The 22,868-nt window shown below is 38.9% G+C and overlaps 1 protein-coding gene across 6 annotated transcripts in view; it reads right to left on the bottom strand.

The window, feature by feature from the left end:
- Positions 1-2,311: 2,311 nt before the first annotated feature.
- MSANTD2 (Myb/SANT DNA binding domain containing 2) overlaps positions 2,312-22,868 on the bottom strand; it is a 31,350-nt gene continuing 10,793 nt past the window's right edge. Inside the window, exons 1-4 of one of the 6 annotated variants that reach the window (XM_060605101.3) lie at positions 14,119-22,563; positions 10,182-10,281; positions 8,495-8,555; positions 2,312-3,847 (exon numbers count right to left, since the gene is read on the bottom strand). In XM_060605101.3, coding sequence (XP_060461084.2) covers positions 2,995-3,847; positions 8,495-8,555; positions 10,182-10,257 — 990 coding nt within the window. In that variant the 5' untranslated portion in view covers positions 10,258-10,281; positions 14,119-22,563 and the 3' untranslated portion in view covers positions 2,312-2,994. Of the gene's footprint in view, positions 3,848-8,494; positions 8,556-10,181; positions 22,564-22,868 lie in introns of those variants that run through there. The other 5 variants (XM_078432900.2, XM_078432902.2, XM_078432904.1 and 2 more) reach the window with 5 other exon arrangements.

The following is a 22,868-nucleotide window of genomic DNA, read 5'->3' as shown; positions in this document are numbered from 1 at the left end:
ATCACACTCAAATTTTCCTTTAGTTTACACTGCAAACCAGCTCCTGTAAACATTCCTCCTTCATTTCCACACCAGGGTTAATGTACCCCAAATAAGTAACTCCCTCCAAGAAAGTACAAAGTCTTTTGGCTGCATCTCAGGAACGCCAAAGCAACTAATTTCGCAGGCTGTGCTCATACCTATCAAGTGCTATGTTAGAGCCTCAATATACACACTCTCTGTAGCCAACTTTTCCTTTGGAATTTAGATCCCAAATAACTTGCAACATCAGAAGTAAAGCTGCAACCAAAGATGTGTAGGCAGTGAAAATCTCCATGTGACACAGGGGCAGTCCTGTGAGGACTCTTTCACCGCCCTTGACCCCAACCAAAACATTTCCCACTGGAACGCCTATTCCAACCACTTCTTTCTGCTGACCCTGAGCCAGTCAAAGTGACAGCAGTTAGCAGAGCAGCTCTATTCCTTTCTGAAAGTGCCAAGATGCATTTTTGGGACGAACCCTATTCTCTACCCTTGTGTAAAATGAGAATGTTGGCAGATAACCCGTGAGTGACCTGGAGCCTGCTTCCACAAACATGTTGCATGCAAGAGCTAAGTTCATAGTTTCGTATTTAAGAGACGTGCAGGTCACTAGTATTTCTTCCGATTATACCTCATATCTCAAAGTATCTTCTCATGCTGATTCTTATGTCTGAACATAGGGTCTCCGTCCCCCTTGACTCATTATAAGGCTTCATTAAAGCCCCCTCACCCCCCCCCCCCCGTTTTATTTTGCAAAGCTCATATAGTTATCTGATTCCCTGCTATCCTCTCTTCTAGATTGTTCTGGACAAAGAAACTAGATATTCAGTTAACAGCAGCTACTTTCTTTCCAAGCGTCCATTTCCCAGTGTTCAGTTTTGTCCTCTTGCTGCTACGGCTCATCCGTCCGAAGCCAAATGGTGAAAACATACTGGATCCTGGATCCAGTCTTGGCCATCTTCTTCGTGCTCCTCACAGTGGTCTAGTAGTGCCCCATTCTCAGTAATGTTAGGTCAGTCTGAAACATCCTCACTAAATGTTCCCCAAATGATCTGCCCCAGCTAAGTAACTAAACAGCAGCAGGAAGTGGGATAGAGTGGAAAAAATGCATGAAGCACATTGGTTTGGGGGTCTGTCAGTGGCAAAGTTTCGGGGATACCGTGTGGTACTCTGGAAATGCATTTTCCTGCAGCACTTAGCGCTGAAATATTAAGAAATTACTGCTATAAGATGGTCAGTGCAGCCTCAGCCTTTAGGTCTGTAATTCCAAGTTCCAAAGAAAAGCAAGCTCATGAGAATTTCATAAGGCCCATACCTACAGACTGTACCTAGGGAGAAGAGGTGCTACACTCAAATTCCAAGAATATTTATACTCTTACTGAACTAGCATCCATTAAAAAAAAAATCATTTTCAGTAATCTCTACGCCCAATGTGGGGGTTGAACTCATGACCCCCAGATCAAGAATTGCATGCTCTACCAACTGAGCCAGCCAGGCACCCCGACTAGCAAACCCTGTTTAGCAGCTTCTATCAGGAAACAGCCAACTCCTTAAACCCAGACTAAAATGACATTCATAAAAGTCATCCCACTGATTAGAAGCCCTCTAGCCATTTGAAAAATAAGCTTCAACAAGCCAAGAGGTATCAGGATGAGAAAACCACTGATTTGAGACCAGGGTGCAGGAAGGAAAAGAATATTTTTTATCAATGTGCAATTTTATCTTCAATAGTATTAAAAAATGGGGAAAGTTAGAGCTCTTACCTGGATTTGCAGTCAGTGTAAAGCAGAGCACCTGCGAGATGTTGGGGGACTCATTAAAGATAAATCATCAATCTAACACGTCTTGGCCATAAGACCAAAGTGATCCTTGACTGCCCTTCTAGTAATCTAGTCGTTAGTGAAGAGCACTAACCTCTAAGTAAAGTGCTAGTTGATGCAAAGAAATCCCTGAGAGATGGAAATGTGATAACCACTTTCCTAATGGACTTCTTTCTTACAACCTCCTACCCTGTGGATCACTTTCAAAAATGTTTTGGGTGTTTCTATTGGATCGTCTCTCCTTTTTTGTAAACAGCATGATGACAGTTCTCCACTTGTACTCTTTGAGAGAGTCGCCCCTGACTACTGAGTGTAAAGATGAGGAATGAAAATCTCTTACAAATCCACATGCTTAGGGTCAGCAGGAATATCCTAGTCATTTAAAATAAAAAAAAAAAAGGAAATATGAAATGAAATGCCCCATTTGTTCCATACATTCTCAGCTCTGCTACAAAAAGCTCAACTAGTACTCCAAGAGGTCAAGAATTACTTTAATAATTTCTTTGTTAAAAAGTTTAAATGGTAACACAACCATAAAGTTGGTACATCACAGAAACAAAGGTCTTTGCAGGCAACACTGATCGGGAATAGCAAAACACTTGGTTGGTGAAAAAAATGAAACTCTAAATTATATACAATATAGCTAAGGGTGATATTGAAAAACAGTCTTATTTACGGTGACTCAAGATTTAACTTGCCATTATCTATTGCTTATTTATTCAGGGTTGTAAATAACACTTATATAGAGACATAGAGATGTGTAAAAATGAAACATTGTGAAAAAAATACAATTTTTCAATTTCATATGAAACTCAAAGTATAAGTTTTGTCCAATATGGAATGTACCTACATTTGTTTATATTAGGGCTCTAAAATCCATTTAAAAATTGTTTTTTGTTTTTAAAAAAGAAACAGTTGACCCACCATGCAAGTTCGCTGTATATCTTGCTTGCTCAAAATGAGCATTTTCAGGTGAGGTCTGTTTTTTCTGCCCAAAGTCTAATATGATTCCGTAGAAGTTGTACTGGCCCAATTGTGGAAAGAATTCCCATAAAGAGTCTGATGGCAGCATCTGGATGAGGGGCAGTCTGAGTAATGGAAAGTGAGTAGAGAAGAGGGAGGTAAGAGCCCAAATCCTTATGAAGGATGACATTCAGTTGTTAAATTTTAAGGGGTATCCAATGGCTTTTTCCAGGCACTCAACTAAAGAGCCAGCGGAAAGAAAATCCCTCTCTACTTCGACAAATTTGATATAGATGGATTTGGGGGAAACTCCAGGTTCCACAATACAGTTCTGAGACAAAAACCCATTAATACCAACCCAATCTTTGCTGAAGGTTTTGGTATTTGCTTGGAAATGTAAAAATAAGCATTGCTGGAGAGTCCTGACCTCAGCAATCCCGAGGTAGCAATAGATTATTCGGGTGGGTTCGATTTCCACCTGTAATGAGGCTTGTGCTGACAGGGTCTCCAAGTCAACCCGGCCCTCCTTTCCTGGGTCTAGGGAACGTCGCTCCATGTGGGGTGAGGGGGGCCTCTCAATACATTCTTCATAACCAATGGCATAAAGGCCTGGACTTTTGGGAATGCCTCCTGGTAATAAATATTGAACAACGTTCCCACCGGTTGGTTTGGAATGGGCAATGGGTATCCAGTCAATTTCCATGTGCAGCTCCAGGCACCGAGCTTCACTAATCGTGATCTCTAAAAATTTGTAGTAAACATTTTTCCAGTTCATTTTCTGCACGCGGGTCATAATGATCCGTCCCTCGGGCTTCTCGGAGTTGAAGTACTCCCGGAGTCGCTTACCCAGGGGCACCTGGGAGCTGATCTCAGCATAATGGTAACGGATATCCTCTTTCCAACGGGTGTTATAACCAATTCCAAAAATGGCCAGTTTATTAGAAAGATGAAGCCTTGAAAAGTCTGTCCAGCTCTGAAACAGTTCCCATTTCAATTGTACTGATTCCAAAATCTGTACGATATTTTGCATGATGTCTCTCTTCCTGGAAAGAGAAACACAAGTCAAGTTCTCCAGGTGTCTAGATCAGCACTGTCCAACACAACTTTCTGCAATGATGCAAATGTTCTACATCTGTGCTGTCCAATATGGTAGCCATTAGCACTGAAAATGTGGCTAGTGTGAGTGAACTACTACATTTTTAATCATAATTTGAAATTAAGTTTAAATAGCCACATGTGACTAATGGCTACCTTATCAGACAGTGCAGGTCTAGATAATCATAGTATTAAAATCTGAGAAACACTCTTCCTAGGAAATTTCTAGGAATTAATGACAAACTGCTTTCCATTACTTCTATAGTCTGGCTGTATTAAACCTAGTAACTACTGATACGTTAAGACCCTAGGGTTTCAGAAATCCTAGGGTCTTGATCCCAAGGATCCCAAGGATCAAGAGTTTTTAAAAATTATTATTATTAACTCCACTATTGTTAACATAGTGTCATATTAGTTTCAGGTGTACAATATAGTGATTCAACAATTCCATACATCACCCAGTGCTCATCACAAGTGCACTCCTTAATCCCCCTCAGCTATTTCACCTATCCCCCACCTACCTCCCCTCTGGTAACCCCTTCCCTTTGCTTGTATGTTTCTTAAATTCCGCATATGAGTAAAATCATATGGTATTTGCCTTTCTCTGAGTGACTTATAAAGTGGCTGTTATAATGCACATGGTGGCCTTCAGACCTAAGTACCAAAAGCAGACAAAGGATGTTGTATTCAAAAAGGTATTCAGTATCAATTAAAATAATGAACAGCTTAATTTCTAACCTGGAAATTCTTAAAGTTCAATAATTTTGGCCCATATGTGTTTGCTGTAGGAAAATATACAGTTGATTAGGACTAATGACCTCATGCAAAAACAAAATGACATTTTCTATTTGTCTAAAATTCATTACTACTGGAGCGCCTGGGTGGCTCAGTCGGTTAAGCGTCCGACTTCGGCTCAGGTCATGATCTCACGGTCCGTGAGTTCGAGCCCCGCATCGGGCTGTCTGTGCTGACAGCTCAGAGCCTGGAGCCTGCTTCAGATTCTGTGTCTCCCTCTCTCTCTGACCCTCCCCTGTTCATGCTCTGTCTCTCTCTGTCTCAAAAATAAATAAACATTAAAAAATAAAATAAAATAAAATAAAATTCATTACTACTCCCAAATTAAGAAGAACTGTCAGTTAAGCACAAAATTAAGACCTGAGAATTCAGATGGAAAAGGTCTACATCAAGCTCAGGTTTTAAGAGGGGAAAATGAATGAATCAAGCCTATTCTAGAAAATATTTTCGGGGCGCCTGGGTGCTCAGTCAGTTAAGTGTCCCGACTTGGGCTCAGGTTATGATCTTGTGGTTCATGGGTTGGAGCCCCGCGTTGGGCTCTGTGCTGACAGCTCAGACCCTGGAGCCTGCTTCGAATTCTGTGTCTCCCAATCTCTCTCTCTGCCCCTCCCCCACTCACATGCTCTGTGTCTGTCTCTCAAAAGTAAATAAAAATGTTAAAAAAAATTTTTTTAACAAAATACTTTCTAACAGGGAACAAAAGCATAGAGACAATTTCAATTTTTTTTTTTTTATAAATTTTTTTTTTTTTAACGTTTATTTATTTTTGGGACAGAGAGAGACAGAGCATGAATGGGAGAGGGGCAGAGAGAGAGGGAGACACAGAATCGGAAGCAGGCTCCAGGCTCTGAGCCATCAGCCCAGAGCCCGACGCGGGGCTCGAACTCACGGACCGCGAGATCGTGACCTGAGCTGAAGTCGGCCGCTTAACCGACTGAGCCACCCAGGCGCCCCAGAGACAATTTCAATTTTGATTTGGATAGTTAAGGAGTAAGGCAGAAAATGCTGGGACGTTCTTGTTTCACATGCTGCTTAACTCCTATAATTGTAACTGCTGCTTCAATAATTCATGTACTATAATGAGGATACGTAATTACAAGTTTGTTTCTCAGGTATGGCAAAACTCGGATATTGGAAGATTGAAGTCTGTTCTGTATTAACTTCGCAACCAACTATCACAGTCTACACCGGTTATAGGTTTAAACTACGAAAATACTCAACTACCATCCTTATGTACAATCCAACAGGCAAGAGAAGAGGATGTACATTGGTTGCTAATGGCTTCTCGGAAGGAGACAGATACTTGAAAGCTTCCTATTCAATTCTTGTATCTTTGAGGGGAAGAGCTTTTGGAACAAAATGGGGAATCTTCCACACAGCCATTCTCAGTCTGTGCCCGTACTCTCTTTGGCTTTCTTTGCAAGATGACAAAATGCCAATATTTGGTTATCAGCTGCTTCTTGGAGCCAAAGACTGCCCTGGACTTATCGGCCGCTCTTGAGTTTGTCATGGAAGTTCCAAGTATCAGCGTGGCCACCTTGATGAAACCACTGCATTAGTGGGGACTGTTCTTCTCAGAGAACACAAAGGCACTCAGTGATCACTTCTCTCACATTTAGCTTGGTGCTTGTGAGGTGAAGATATAGAACCATGTTTCTGCATGGGTCAACGCTTTCAAAAAAAGCTATCTTTCACAGCCACATCCTTCCTTGTCCTCTTTTGAAATGTGACACTGACCTCAAGGACAGGCTAAGGAGTTGGGAGGGAGGGCAGAGATTTTCATCTATTCTGCTCACTGACGTGTCCCAATGCCTGACATAAAGGAGGCACTTGACAAATAAATGTGTACTGAATGAGCAGATTAGGTGACTCTTCTTTATGGATGAAGCATGGAATATTTTAACTATAGGCTATGTCAGCAGGCTCAGGCTAATCCCACCTATACTTAGAGGAAAAACATAATCCAAAGCCCAAATGAAGTTATTTTATTCAGCACTGTCATTGCCCTAAATCATCAATAAGAAACAGTTCTGGGGAAACTTGTACTGGAAAATAAATGGCCTACTAGGAATCAATCTAATATTTTTTCCCCTGTGAGCCAAAACCTCGAGAAGAGGCAGCAAAACTGTCTATTTCTACATAGCCTGTCAGTTTCTTGCCCTGCTCAGTTTCTTGCCTCAGCCTGAAGGTCCCTGGGCTTAAGACTCATCACATTTGCAAAACTACAGAGCACAGTGAAAACGAGACCCAGGTACTTAAGTGGTTCCAGAGAACTGTCTATTATACTTCCTGATTTCTGAAGTTCCAACCACAAGAAAAGTGCAGATGGTTTGAACATAGTGACACCAATTCTGTGAAGTTTCACTTCATCTCCAGTTACATCAACTGGGTCTCCCCTGGGTGAAAGGGAGAGATGGGACATTTTAATGAAGGGGAGAGAATGGCCTTTTTGGAGAATAGGGGTCTGAAGATATGGACTTGTAATAATGCATTTTTAAAAATACTCATCAAAGTTAACCTTTCTTTGGGACATTCCCGATGTCACAATTTGAAAACAGACCTACTTCCCAACGAGAGACGGCTTCAAACTTACTGACTTGAGCCATAAACTTCTTTTTTAAGGAGTGGGGAGTGGTTACAATTTTAAGGAACAATTCTTGATCCCTAAACTTTCACCATCTCCCCAGTCATGGAAGCAGCTGATATTGGGAATTCTTTGGTCCCACAGATGCTCTGAAAAAGGCAGGAGCGTTTGCAAAGGGTGGTGGTGGTGGTGGTTTGGTAAATGAAAACATCAGTTTCCTTTTTATATTGCTTGTTGCCTATCACACCTCTTTCTGTCTTGCCTGTTCCCCCTTTCTCCACCATCCCTCAAACATCAAGATCGAATGTATGGAATGAAGTACAGAAGAAAAAATGGGTGATGACCAGGCTTAAAAAAAAAAATGGTGTCCCTCCACTTTTCCACTAAATTTATCTTTTAATATATTTCATAGATATAATCAGGGATTTACTTAAAGCTATTCAAAATAACCACAAACGGGCGCCTGGGTGGCTCAGGTGGTTAAGCATCATGATCTCCTGGTTCATGAGTTCAAACCCCACGTTGGGCTCGCTGCTGTCACTACAGAGCCTGCTTTGGATCCTCTGTCCCCCACTCTTCTCCCTGCCCCTACCCCACTCACAGTCTCTCTCTTAAAAACAAACAAACAAACAAACAAACAAACAAATAAAAGAACCACAAATATAGTATCACTGAAATTCAGAGAGCTGTGATATCCTTACAGAAGAGATAGTGCTGAACTTAGGGTGGAGACCAGGTGAAGGGCCCTGGCCCAGGTTAATCTTTCCTCCAGCAACTGCTTTCTTTTCCAGATGTATAAAAAGGCTGTCTAAGAGCTTGCTTTTTGATTCTTACAGTGTGGTATCATAATGTAAGTGTCCCTCTGGCCCTCCTGTCCTCTCACCTAAACCCAGATAAACTCAGGGCCCCATGGATCATCTCGGTACCACAACTGGACATCCATACATCCACATTCACGTACAGGCAAACACCACAAACACACTTATTTTTGTGTAATACATTTATTTCTTTGTGTCGCGCACAAAATTCTCGGTGTTTTTGGTTAACCACTGGCAAACTTAAGCTAAGAAGATGTGAAACAATGACCACACGTGCTTCCTCAGTGGCATGCCTACAATTTCCACCACAAGTCTAACGACAACCATGACTTTCTGCATCTTCCCAATGGTCATTACATTTAGGTAAATACACTTTATAGAAAGAAGCATCTACTTACTGTGCTTCTTCAGAAGACTCTTGTTTTATTTTTAATGTTCTCTTTGTGACAGGTATTTCATCTGAAAAGCAAGGTTTTTGAAAGAGATTATATTTTTCTAAGTAGCAGACATTTATGTACATAAGTCATTGTGTTTACTGTCTGTTCCATACTTTCCAACGCAAGACCGTAATTCTAGTGTCAAACACTGTCCAATGCCAGATTTATAAATATAACTCTTATATAATGAGATGCATACATTTATATGCAAGATCAGAAACCAGCTCTACAAGTATAAAATTCTTCAAGGTCACCAGTGGGATTTCTAGCTAGGAGCTTAAAGCTTAATTTCACTGCAAACATGATTTTTGAAGGAACAAGAATGAAAAATAATTCTCTTCTATTTAGGTTTTCTATGTAGGTTTTACACAGCAACTATTCTCCCAATATCAGAATCAATATACTCTGCATGTTATTTTATTTTATTTTTTCCCAAAGGTTTGGGTGACTTAATTCTCCACGGCAAAACCAGAGTTACAGAATGCCAAAGTAATTTAGACCTTACTACTGTTTGGAAATTAAAAGGTAGTGATCACTTGGTATCTGCCCTTTTTACTCTTCCAGTCCTTAAGTCTCTCTTTTACATGGCATTAGTTTTACAGTTTAAGAGTTTCTTCTCTCCCTGTCTTCCAATATTTGAGAGATTTAAAAAGAAATCGCATTTGAAAGAAATGTTAGCATTTAATCCTTTTTCTTTTGCATTAGCATTTCTCTATCATCAGGAATTCTGTAAAACAATGCCTGTGGACTTTTATCTTAAGCCAGGGAAGCACGTTCATAGTGCCAATCCTGCTTATACTTCTTTGGAGCTTGCCCGAGTAGCTCACTGGGGAGAAAACATTTACTTGTAAGGGAACACGCATCACACAACTTGCTACTGAAGCCCAGTGACTGCAGCAGAAACCGATTAGCACTTCCAAATTATAAAAATCCAAACTGGAGAGTCTGTTGCAAAAAGAAACAAAAACTAACTACGAATCCCCTCTTAATTAGGCCACCTGCGTTTAGATTTGATGGCCAGGAGTTTTATTTTCCATTGTTAATGCTAAGTCTGAATCATTCCAGCCACTGCTCAGATGGGATCCTTAATGAATTCTGAAGGAGTATGATCACTGATAAAATTCAAATATCATCTCTTTTCAACATAAACAGAGGCTTCTCTTCTTCTTCTTCTTCTTCTTCTTTTTTTTTTTTTTTTTTTTTTGTTCAGACTAAAGTGTGGGTGGGGACCTTTTCCAAATCACAAACAGAAAATAAAAAGTATTTGGAATAAAGCAAGGAAAAGAAAGTCATGTCTACAGCAGTTTTGAGCCAAGAGTTAACCTTCTTGGCAGCTATCTTAGAACAAGAAGGTGTAGGATATTTGAAATGGCATATAGGATTCTTCTACCTGTCACTGATTAGGAATTGTGGGTCTTTAGGACTTTTGCTGGTCCGCAAATCCAAATGGCTAACACCAGGCACTAGCTGGCAATTGAGGGCTAAACCAACAATGTCCAGATTGCCCCAAATGGGCTGGCTGTGTGCCTTGTGCTGACAGAAGGAACTGAACTACTAAGTACAAATACACATATAAAGGGGCGTGCGTGCACACACACACACATACACACACACACACGTTAAGTATCATATATATTGGCTTTCTTACCCAATTCCTGATCTGTTGGATAGCCATGGAGATCCTGACTGTGGTTTCCCCAGTCCTCCTGTGAATACTCCTCCATAGTGCTGCCATCTGACTCCAGCTCCTGGTACAAGCCACTACTGTTAATAAGTACAGGCTGGCAGGGCTGAGCATCCCATCCTCCCTGACCAAACACCTGTTCCAACTGTTCAAATGTGTAACTGCTCTTTCTTTTCCCAACACCATGTTCTTTCACCCGACTGTAACACCTGCGAAGGGTCTAAGACACAAAGTCTTTTGTTATTCCTTTAAAGCTGTACTTCCTCTTCCAGGTACGGACCACAGATATTAATTACTATTAGACAGACACAGACAGACAAACACAGACACATTGTTACAGGAATGCTAGATTTCAAATTCATTATTATATTAGAAAAAAAACTAATTTAGCATTTACTCAAACATGTTATAATTCAAACAATTATTTTGCAATTAATCATCCATTAAACAACAAGAAACATTACAACATTATTGCATGTACCCCATAACACATATTTTTATACCCCCACCCCCATTTAAAAAGAAGAAGTAGGAAAAAAAAAAAGAAAAAGAAAACAAGAAATACCAGCCAGCCAATAGGATGCACACCTGCCACAGAAGAGAAAGAGCTGCTATTGTGCCCAGAATTTGGAAAAAGTGAGGGAAGGGGGGACAGAAAGAAGAATTTCCCAGGCGAAGAATATAACCTTCCCTACTCTTCAGAAGGAAATCAGGGTAAAAACAATCGCCTAAGTGAATCAGCTAGTAAAACATACTACCCTCAAAGTCCACAGTCCTTACTAAATTACTCGGTCTTTAGGGAAATTGCTAAATTTAAAAGAGGTCAAATAATTATGCTACAGAGCCCCAGTCTCAAACATCAACTATCAAGAAACAATGTGCTAATTCCTACATCGAAAGATTAGCCAGTTCTAATCTATTCTACCAACTCAGACTGCCAGGAAACAAACCAATAATCTCCTTTCCTGGGGGGGAAAGTGAGGTGGAGGGATACCATTGCACTCCTTTTTCTGCCTTATGCTACGCAGCAAATAAAAATCACTATGCAAGTCCACAGGGAAAACCTGGATCATTTTAATGTCTTGCACAAACCATTTTCTTCATGGTCTTCCAACACATACTTGTTTCTGATCATTAGCCCAGTTTCCTTAATTATTGGCATCTTTTACTCTGTCTTACATGGTATTTCAAAAGATAAACCAAGGACTTAGTCCCAGCATCCAAATTTAGTTTACTGACATCCAGTCTCTATCCCATCTCTGCTCTTTCTGCTCCTTCTAATCTCCCTTCTACTTTACTGAATTTCTCTCAGAATTTTCTTGAAAGACAAGACCCCTTTTCCCTTGTGGCTCTCATATACCTTCTGACTCAACTGTGCAAAATTGGTTCACTTCAGACTTAATTTATATGCATTAGTCAGACTGTACGTTTCTCCTAAATGTGAGATTACTTTCCATACCAATATATCACATATTCCCACCAAACTAAAACAACTCTTCATAATCTTTACAGAGCCTCCACGAAAGTTCAGTATCTTTAAATCACAGGTGACAAATGACAAGACACTCTGTCAAATACTTTGCAGATCTGTCCCTTGAGGCCAGGAATCCAGATGGGCAAAAGCAGTAATAAAAGCATGGCACATAGGATGATCTTCCTCAGACATACACAGAGTGGTGATTAGTCACCCTGTCCCAAAACCGGCCAGTCTACCCCCTGCATAAGCATCTGCCTTTCTCCCTTTCTTGAGATCTCTGGTGCCTCAAATGATGCCTTAAAGAGCCAAGGTTTCTGATTAAAAGTGTCCCCTCTTTCTCTTTGTAAAAGATTGTCACAACTACATAACACAAAACTTTCTAGAAAAAAGTCAGAAATGAACTTGGGGAATGCGTCACAGGGTAACTTTTCCAATGGAAGGAGACAAATGCCAGCAACAGATCTCATTTAATTTTCTATATACTCCCCTTTCCCAGTGCCCTCTGCCCTCCTTGCAGGGATTGGAATTTGAATTGCAAACATCTCCTGCCAACTTATTTTTATCTTACAATGTCTAGTTTCTGCCTCCAAGAACACCCCAACTGCTCTTTTCGACTCCTCCAAGGACCGTACATGGAGAGTCCCGGCCGTGTCCCTTTCACCCTGCCAAGGCCATAAATGGAGATGTCACTGCTCACTACTTTCTGGCTGCCTCGAGAAGTGCACGCAGCACACAAGAGTCCAGTCGCCTCTGTCACTGGGGGTCATTTCAGAAGTCAAGGAATAAACTTACGTTCCTTTGAAGGAATGTCGTGACGCGGGCATCTTAAGCAAAGCCACCAATCTTTTGACAATGTACATGGTGGGAAACGACAGGTTTCTTTGAAACCACCAAATTGAGCTTAAAATTTCACTTGGCTTATGTAATTGTGAATAGCAATATCTAATGGTTTTAGATACAGAAGAACAGTCAGATGATGTATTTTATATTTCATCAAAAAAGGCTATGAGATCTTGCCACCTCTTTCCTTGTAGTGTACTTTTGTGATACACTTTAATAGTGTCATGTGTTGATATGAAAAATATCTCTTAGGGGTCTGGAGGAAAAATGCTTGGTAATTCCTAAATCCATACGATAGGAATTTGATATATTGGAATAATGTTAAAAAGACTTCCAAATTGATTTTAACACTCTCAAGACATAAAATACACATAAGAGGTACCTTCTGGGTTCAGCAAAGGATCCATGGATCCAAGGAGAGGCTGTTTGAATAGGACACATCAACTAAGATAGAAAACGAAAGGGAGAACTCAAACCTGAGCAAGACCACCGCTGTGGGAGACACTGAACTCAGTGAAGCTGCAGGGACTTTAGAAACAGATAAAAGGAACCTATGGAGGCCTTCCAATCAAGAAAGGTCACACTTCCTACACCCCGAACGATGAACCAAATCACGCAATTAAAAGACTGCGTGTCTGTGTCAACAGTCCTAAATAAGCCAACTTAAAAATCTACTCTAAATCTGAGGTTACGATAATGCTCCAAACTCTAGGAAAAGCAAAGCCTCACCTCCCACTTCAGACAGCCACACCAAACCCAACAAGAACCTCAAGTTTAGCTTTCTTGGAGGGCCGTTTCCTACCCAACACAAATACCTTACTCCCCTTCCTTCTTTCTTTACCTCACTCATCTTAGAAATGTATGGTAATTTAACCTCTAGCATTTTCTTTTAAAAGTTAAGATTTTGGGGGAAGTTGGGGGGGGGGAAGAATTTGCTCAAAATTATTAAAAGACCAGCCTATTCACAATTAGGAAGAATAACACTTTCCTTATTGCTAGAAGTTTCCATGGTAAATCAATATTACAGTCTCCTCCCTGGGGAAGAGCAGTGAGGTAATACTGTATTCTTGAAGGAAGTCAGAGGGATAGAGGTCAGGAGGAGTCAAGAGAATCTAGAAAGAACTAAAGGGTAGGTAACAACTTGATCAGGTGGTCAAATCAGAAGAGTTCGTAGGTCTTTGATTTGGAAGAAATGCCAAGTGTTTAATCACCACAACAGGAAAAGAACCAGAGACAAGGCTTAAAAGATGTCCCATTACCAAAGCAGGGAGGAAAACAAGATGGCTGACAACTGATAATTTATAGACGGAGGGAAAGTTCTGCCAAAGTTTAAGATTGGAGGGAAAGGAAATGAGAGAATAAAGATGACATTCATTGCGGATGAATGTGGGGGGGAGGTCTGCGGGGGAGGGGGCAGGTAAACAAAGGTAGGAGTTTTAGATTGGCAGGATTGGGGGTTTAACGGCAGCAATGCAGAGAAAGACCCAGGGTTACAGTACATGTAACATTAAATACAGTGCACAATGCAGCTATCTTGCCAAAGTAAGTAAATCCAGTATTGGGTTGTATAAGCAGAGGAATCACATGTAAGCTATGAAGGTGGCTCTTCCTCTCTATTCAGCACCGGTGAGGCCACAGCTGGAGCACAGCATTCAGTTCTGGGCATCGAACCAGCTACAAGAGAGGGAAATTGTAGAGTTCAGAAAAGGGCAAATAAAATAATGAAAGGCTTGGAAAATAAGATCTATAAGTAGGGCCAGTGGTTTCGTCAAAGCCCTTCCTGACATTATATAAGCTACTTTGGGGGTAAAAATAAGGTTTCTTTCGCTTCAGTGTCCTTCAATCCCTCCTTTGACTTTCAGGAAGTGGGAGGAATTGAATTTTTCCCTGGTATGGCAAAGCAGGAAGCCAACTAAATAAATCATATGGGCATATGCCAACCAATTCTGCTACTGGCTCGTTTTCTCAAAATTTGCCCCATTTCATCCAATTGAAACATAATCACCGTGACAAAACCACTGTTCTAACAGAACTGACTACAGGTGGAACAGGGTCTATAATAAGGAGGAATGGAAATGTGTAGCATAATAGCTACATAAATGTGTTGTCCAGAAAACACTGGCACGATCAGCCTAAGATGTCAGATGAAAAAGTCAAACCGCAGGGCAGGATAGCTTAGTTATAACAGCAGGAAACAATGTTATAAGAAAAAACAAGCAGTGAAACAGATTTTCAAATGTAGTTGTCAAACTGGCCACACTAGAAATGGATTACATAGATGATCTTAACCCTCTGCAAACTAAATATGATAAATTTTAGCTTTTTTTTTTTTAACCCAAATGATTCCATAAAGAATATACTTATTTGCAGTCAGAGTCTTAAGAATCACATATCATATTTCACAAGAGATAGAGGAAATTACACTGGGGGCAAATCTCCAATGACTAGCTGTTTATAAAAGAATTAAAAACAATACCTCAGCCTTAGCAGATGTGGATTTTTAAAGCAAAAGTCTTTGTGAAATACATTAATCTTCTTCCTTTAAAGTTACCGCTTTATTGTAACTGTTACAACTAGTTGCTCTTAATGAGGCAACAACAACAACAACAACAACAACAAAAAACCCATTGAATTTATTTCAATATCTTTTGGAGACTCAATATGTCTTTAATTAGTTTTAGTTTCTTACTGTGAGCACAAAAGGTAGAAAATAAAATAAAATAAAACTCCAAGTAGGAGAATAAATAAACACATTTCTGCACACAGTAAGAGGGGTATTATGAATACAGCATAAATTCCTACATAGAGATGTATATTACACCGAGCTAGAACTAATGATTAGGAAGTCACGTAAGGCAAAATCTATCTGGGGCCAGCAGAAGTTTTACTACCTATTTACTACCTGTTTTCTATACATCAAAATCTGGCAAACTGATTTGCCAATCACTTAATCCTTTAAAACCAGCCAACCCTAAACCCTAACAAAACAAAACTCAAACCAAAAATATAGCCCTTGCATCACACTCCCCCAGTTCTTAGCGCTACAGGGGAGGTTTGGCAAGTGAGAAAGCTTTTTATTCTTAAATATTCCTTTTCCTTTTCCTCTCCAGAATAGAAGTTCTTTTCTTTTTTGGGTCATGGATCCATCCCCAGAAAAAAACACACATACAAAACTGTTCCATACAATTTCAAGAACACGGACTCTGAAGAGCCCATACCAGAACCTCGGGTTAAAAACTGCTCTATACCATGTGGTTGTTTCTTCCATAAAAGAATATAACAGGTATTAGTCAGAAGCCCTAAAATAAGGTAGACTTAATTTGTGCATTAGGTTTGACAAGAGATTATAAAGATTGGGACAACCAGTTTAAGTAAAATTTATCCAGTTTGCTCCATATTCTGCTCATTTAGATAAAGCAGCATTAATATCTTCTTTAAGAGGCCAATTAGTCAAATTCCCATGCTTTTTGAAAGAAACAATTCCTAGCAGTAAGAACACACAGGGATATCAATTTACTCTTCACAAAAATATAGGAGTTTTTTTTTTTTTTTTTTTCCCCACCTGCTAGGGAAGAAATCTTTTTCTGAAGTGGAAACTAAGCAATATTAAATGATTCATAAATTATGCTGATTATCTGTCCCAATTGAATCACATAATACTTGACCATTCATTATCTGATACACTTATCAATACAGATGCTACATAAATTACCTAAAGGAAATTCACGTATCTTGGAACAAGCATAGGAAAGGAAGCCTTGACTACTTTCCTTAGTAGTCACGATGGCTAAGCTTTTGCATCTTCCCATTTTAATACTGCCTAAAGACCAAAGGGTCTGAAAGGAATAGGCAATGTCTACACTAATTCAATCCTTAACCCAATGGGACTCAGTCTGATCTATTATTCTGCCGAAACCATTCATATCATGGTCAGCGATTTCTTAATTACTGAGAAGAATGACCCTCAAACTTTGTCCTTAACTCATTTGACTTTCCTGCAACACCTGATATAATGCCTATCTGTCTATGACACTATCCTTGCCAAATATCTCTTTTATATAATCTACTGATTGACAGGGGGTGGGTGGAGCTGCCCAAGGCTCTAATAGCAAACCAAGTTCCAAACTTCCAAAATATTATGGATGTTTTGAATGGAAAAGAGCCTCAGAGATCACAGAGTTTTCACTTAACAAATGAGGAGCCAAGGCCCCAAGACAAGTATTTCTTCAAAGGGGATTTGGAAAACAAACAAACAAACAAAAATTACCAAATGCCACTCATATAATGTGAATGCTTCCTAAGAGAACTATTCTACTAGATCATCAACTCTATGAGGTAGGAACTAGGTACGTCTGCCTAGTTCTCGGTTTCTCTGAGCCCAGAAGAGTGCCTATCACGTAAAGGTTCAATATACATTTATTAAGTAAATGAATTAAGGTAATTTTAATATTGCAAATCATTAGCAAGAAGATAAATTTTTTTTCTTACCAAAGAAAATCAAGAAACTCACTGTTTAACCACATGGTAGATTATATTTATAGAATCGATAAATCTAAGGTACGTAAGGCTCCTACTTGAAAAAAACAGGAGCAGAAAATGGTATGAAGCATAGATACAGCTCAAATTAGCAAAGCAAATTCCCTTTGTGACAAAGGGAATAACTGCAGAGGGCCAGGTTATTGTAAAAAGATCTACCATTCTTGTTTTTAAAATTTTTCTCGGTGGTGGGAGAGGGGTCTCCTGCCACACAGACCTCTGTTGCTCTGTCCAAATTTTATGATTTCTTATGCCTTACACATTGAATAAGTAATATATTCAAGGATACAGAGTTCTGTCAAAGATAGAAAAGGAAAAAGACTCAATTGTTTCCTAGATTCTGAGAGGGTCAAACAGAACGACCACCAGAAACCAAAAGATCTTACCTCTCTGGAGCCCCAGTCTCTGTGGGGAACTGTCCAGGATTGAATGCTATCGACTTGCACTGCATTCCGAATCTGGCTATGTACGACTCACTTTTTTGTCTACAACTGGTCAGTACTGTCTTCATCGGGGAGAGATTCTTGTGTGGAACAAATAATTCAGGAAATTTTGATTCTCAGTGAGGATCGACTCCTCCAAGTTTTCTAGGTTCCTCCATGCTAGCTGGTGAGGGTCTTGTCCATTCAGATTATGAACAGAAAAAAAAACCCTCCAGGAGGACAATACTAATTGTCAAAAACAAACACCTTCCATTGCTCAAGGAACTATATTCATATGATCATAAAGTTTTTAACCCTATGCTGTAGGTAAATCATATCTCCTATTGGCAGTAATATCATAAAAGCCATACCTAGTAAGCATAGTCCTGTTTAAGGACTTCTTTGGGATACAAGAATCCTTCCAGGCATGAAGACGGGTAACAACATTAGGGCTTTAGTGAACTACTTAACTATTTCAGACATAAGCAGCAACAGATACATTACAGTCATCAAAGACAGTCAGATACCTCTATTTGCCTACAACCTCCTTCCCATCTAGTGGGGCAGGGGTTGGGTGGGAACCAGTTGTCTGGTAAAGAATTATCCTGGATTAGATAAGTTGTTTTCATCTGACCTCCTACATCACCTCTGAAGTTGCTATATTAGCGTTTCTGTTAGATTTTGTTTACTTCACACCCCGGGCACCATCTCAAAGTGGTATTCAGATGATATTTATTTAAAATGTTAACTTTTACTAATATGTGAGGGAAAAAAACCATATTTGAGTATTATCTACAGTATTTCTAGGACAGCAGGGGAGAATCATTCACCTTTAAAGGCCTCCCACACAAACACCCTGAATTGCACACTAACTGGTCCATAATCAACTATGTCTAAAATTTAAGAACTACACATGCATGCATACACATTACAATAACATCTCACACAGCTTTACCATTACATCACATTGCTTCCCAAACACAAAGGTACTTTCTACTGGTGGTAAGACCTGTGTTTAAAAGGGAAATGGTGCAGAGCAGTTACCCCACCCCCTCCAAAACAGGTCACTTTATTCCTTTCATGAAAGTTTTGTAGTCTTTTTTTTTTTTTTTTTTTACTAAAAACTACCATCTATAATGAAAAAATAATCTATAATACAAATTCCTTCCATTAGTAATTTTTACGTATTTGGCTGTGACATCTAGATAAAATCATCTAAAAAGTAAGGTTATTAGAAATCCTCCATCAAGGTATCTGGGTACAAATATTAGTCTCGCCTGAATCTGGGTCAAGACTCAGTCAGGTGTTTTTTAAAAAGGTAAATGTTGACTTAAAGTTGACCCTTGAACAGCATGGATTTGAACTACAAGGTTTTTTTTCAATAAATATATTACTGCAAATGTATTTTCTCCTCCTTATGATCATCTTAATAACAATTTCTTTCCTCTGGAGTATTCTGTTGTAAGAATACAGTATAGAATAGATGTAACATACAAAACACGTTAATCCACTGCTCATGTTATCAGTAAGTCTTCTAATCAACAGCAGGCTATTAGTAGTTAAGTTTCTGGGGAGTCAGAAGTTATATCCAGATTTTTGACTGAACAGGGCATCAGTGTCCCTAACACCTATGTTGTTCAGGGTCAACTCTACTTCAAAAAGTGGTTTTGTTTTGGGGTTTTTTTTGTTTTTTTGTTTTTGCATTTTACATGCTGTAAACTACAGATCATAAATGCATGAAAAGAACAAATATTCATATGCTGACAAATACTCTATGAAAAACCTGAAAATAAGCATGTTTTAAGTGTATACATCTGTCTGTAGGCAACCTGAACATATTTAGAAAGTTGTTAGAAATTCAGGCAATCATAATACTTTTCACAGCTCATTTGGTAACATTTTTATATTTTACTCTTACCTTTATGAGGACTGCTAAAAGCAATAGCCATATGAAAAATGTACTGTCTACAAAAATGAAACATTTTCCATATGTGGCTCAATGTCCTGTGCAATGAAGGCAAAAACCATAACTACCATTTTCTCAGTGCCTACTTACTGTGTGTTGAGACTTAAGCAGTTTATATTTATTATTCCTAATTTTTACTTTAATGCTAAAAGAGAGAGTCCCAGGAAACAGACTGAGGAGTCTGTGCAGCAGGCTTACTGGGGAGGGCTCTTGGGAACGAATACCTGTGAAACTGACCGGAACAGGGTTGGGCGGATGAAGACGTTGGTTGAAGACACAGTTGCAGCAAAGGCCTCAGCTAACCCAAAGTGAGGTGTGGAAACTGGATGAACCTTCAGATTTGTCCTGAACTGGGGCAAGGAAACTGTTCCTTTGGATTTCAGCACGGACCAGTCACTGGATTCAGGCTTCCCTGGAGAGGGAGCCTTACCTTGGGGGAGACAGCTCCCTTGGGCGAAGGAATTCAACTGGAAGCTGTCACCAATCGTTGCTCCAGGCAGCTGGGGAAGGGGCTGGGTGTCTCATTCCTGGAGGAGGGGTCTGGGGACTATATCACATGTATGTGGAAGATATGTGATGCATTTCTATTTAACTGAATAGAGAGCTAAGGGAAAGGTAAGAGCTTATTATCCAAAGTCACTAACAGAACTTCTTTAATGTAAATTTAGGTTTCAAAACTAGGACCTGGTGTTCCTCTCTTCAGTAGACATTGAAAAGTCTAGAAAGTCACTTTGTTTACCTTTTTGCCATAGTTGCCAGGAAGTTCACAGCTCATTTTAATATTTAGCGGATGTAACTATATTTACCTGGGTTACTCACTGCACCCTCTGATCTCTCATTTTCTATTTTTAGCTTTCTTCATATGCATATGCTTTTTTCGTACGTTTACATTATATATTCTAAACAACCCATCTCCTCTTTGTCATCTCTAAGAACACTTAGGCATAGGTAATGGACGCTCTATGGCCTCCTTTTGGTAAGCCACATCCTTAACCTTTTACTGCAGAAAAAAGTACTTCTACTTTGCAAATTCCTTCTGTAATTCAAACTTACTTCAAGAGGAGTCGGTAGTTCAATAAATGCCATCATTTATATAAAGATTTGAGTGAACTGAGTCTTTGACAATAAAAGCCTATTCTAAATGTTTTGATGCCTGTTGTCAACTCTTCCTTGGGAGTTCCAAATCAAACGTTTTTCACGTGTTTATAACCTTAGGACACCATGAATTATCTGCAAGAATTTTTAAAACCTGTGTTTTCCTACTGTGAGAAGTAACATGTATGAGCATAACATCCATCTGTACTGCTCTGTTTTGGCTATTGCATTGGACCGTTTATAATCACACTGTTGCCAAAATCTTACTTCAATTGTCAACATTTTTCAAAGGTGGGTTGACGGTTCATAAAGGGGCAATATACCACCTGCTGGCTTTGTGACATTATACAAATTAATCTCATTGTGCCTCAATTTCTCCATCTGTTAGGTGGGGTTAATAACAGTACCTCCATCACAGATTTGCTGTGAGTGTTCAATGAAAAAATACAAACAGAGCACTTAAAACAGTGCCTAAGAGCTTATACTCAATAAATGTTAGTCATTTTGATTGTTACAAAAATAATAGTCACACCACATGGAGACCACTTATAAATAAAGGTTAGTTCAAGTAGGGAAAGGTAACCCCAAAGTTTTATCACAAAGCACATGGTAGGAATAACAAACTGTAGCAGTCAGTATCAGAATCTCGTTTGGAAAACAAGTTTCAGTTACACCACATCATCTAGTGTTAAAGGAATGCTAGCTTGATTTTCTGAATTTTAGTTTTATTAGTACATAAAAGTATTTTACAGTTATTTTTGTTTGATAACACACGAGAGCTACAAATAACAAGTTTACACCTAGATTTAGGTTTGTTACACATCAAGTAACATTGTTGTATAAACATGCTTTAGATTATTCAAGTTTCAGAAACACCTGGCTATACTAGCATAACTTCTTCAACCTTTTGCTCTTATTTCCTCTTTCTTTATAAAAGCTAATTATCTAACCATTTTCAAAGGTTTGTAGTCCTGGCAAGAATATGGTGACTAACACTGACATATAAACCAAAGGGGAAACAAGGAATCTTAACTAACCATAGGAACATGCCTCACTCACTGGGCAGCCTGCTTACAAGAAGCTGTAGGTAGACAAACAGTGAAGTATGAATGGCTCATATATTTTCCTGGAGTTCAATGGAACAAAAAACATGTAGACCTCTCATTCCTTTTTTGGTGCATGGAAATTTACTGGAAGTAAAATCGGATTGACCACCACTTCTTGAAAATTAGGGTTTCATAGATATGTTAGTTCTGCTATAAAGTTAAAATTTCTCCCTTGATTTTTCCTCTTAATTTTATAATGTGGTTTACATTACTTATATAAAGGAAAAAATATTTTATACTGTTCTAAAACAGGTACAATCTGATCCCTCAAAATCCAACTATTAACCATGTCTTCTAATTTGCAAAAGAGAAGGGACATTACCTGGTTATACAGAAGACTGAATAGGGGTGCTCATAATCTAATGACTGAATGACTATTAACAATGTTGCACTTTGCTGCTTGATGGGGCAAACCCCAGTGACAACTGGACATACCACAATAAAAAGATATAAAGTCATGTAAATCATTCTTAAGAAAGTAAAGGCAAATGGTAACATTTGGTAAAGGCAAAAGTAACATATAATGAATAAGAGCTCTAATGTTCTAAGGTCAACAAGGCTGATATCTAGTAATATCGTATTTGAGGCAATTTCTTTCTATTGTGCTAATTGTTTTGAATTGCATATTTTAAATATCATATTGGTTTCTACCAGAATGTAAGCTCTTTGAAGGCAGGAGTTTATTTCAATTTTGTTCACTGATGTATTTCCAGTACCTACATCAATGGCCAGCACGCAGAAGCAGCTCAGTGGGTTTTTGCTAAACGAATGAATGAATGAATGAATGAAAGAAAATTCCTTAAGATTTTATATGGCAGTTGAGAGATTAAACGTAAGGTTGAGGTACTTTTTGACCTATCACACTCTTCTTTCTAAATCATAAACCAGCTCTTCCCATTTAGAGAAAGTATCTGCAAATTTAAAATAATAATAATAAAAGCAGTTTTTGATAGATACGAACTTTATTCTGGTTTTATTAATACCAATTACAAACATAATTGACTTATTTGAATAAATGAAATCTGAAGGTAGATAGTAGAGCGACAATAATACTGTGAGTTTCAAAAATTCAGGCTATTACAACAAAATAGTCTTACATAGGCTGAGAAAAGGCAACTAGAAGACGTATCTAAGTAAATAACTTCCATTCTATTGTATCAATTTATATTGACTGAAATAGTATTTGGTAGCTCAAAATATGTAATTTAT

Source organism: Panthera onca, chromosome D1 (genome assembly GCF_046562875.1).
Source record: "Panthera onca isolate mPanOnc1 chromosome D1, mPanOnc1 haplotype 2, whole genome shotgun sequence".
Classification (NCBI taxonomy): domain Eukaryota; kingdom Metazoa; phylum Chordata; class Mammalia; order Carnivora; family Felidae; genus Panthera; species Panthera onca.
The sequence above is the reverse complement of the archived record's forward strand: the minus strand, read 5'-3'. Positions and strand labels throughout refer to the sequence as shown.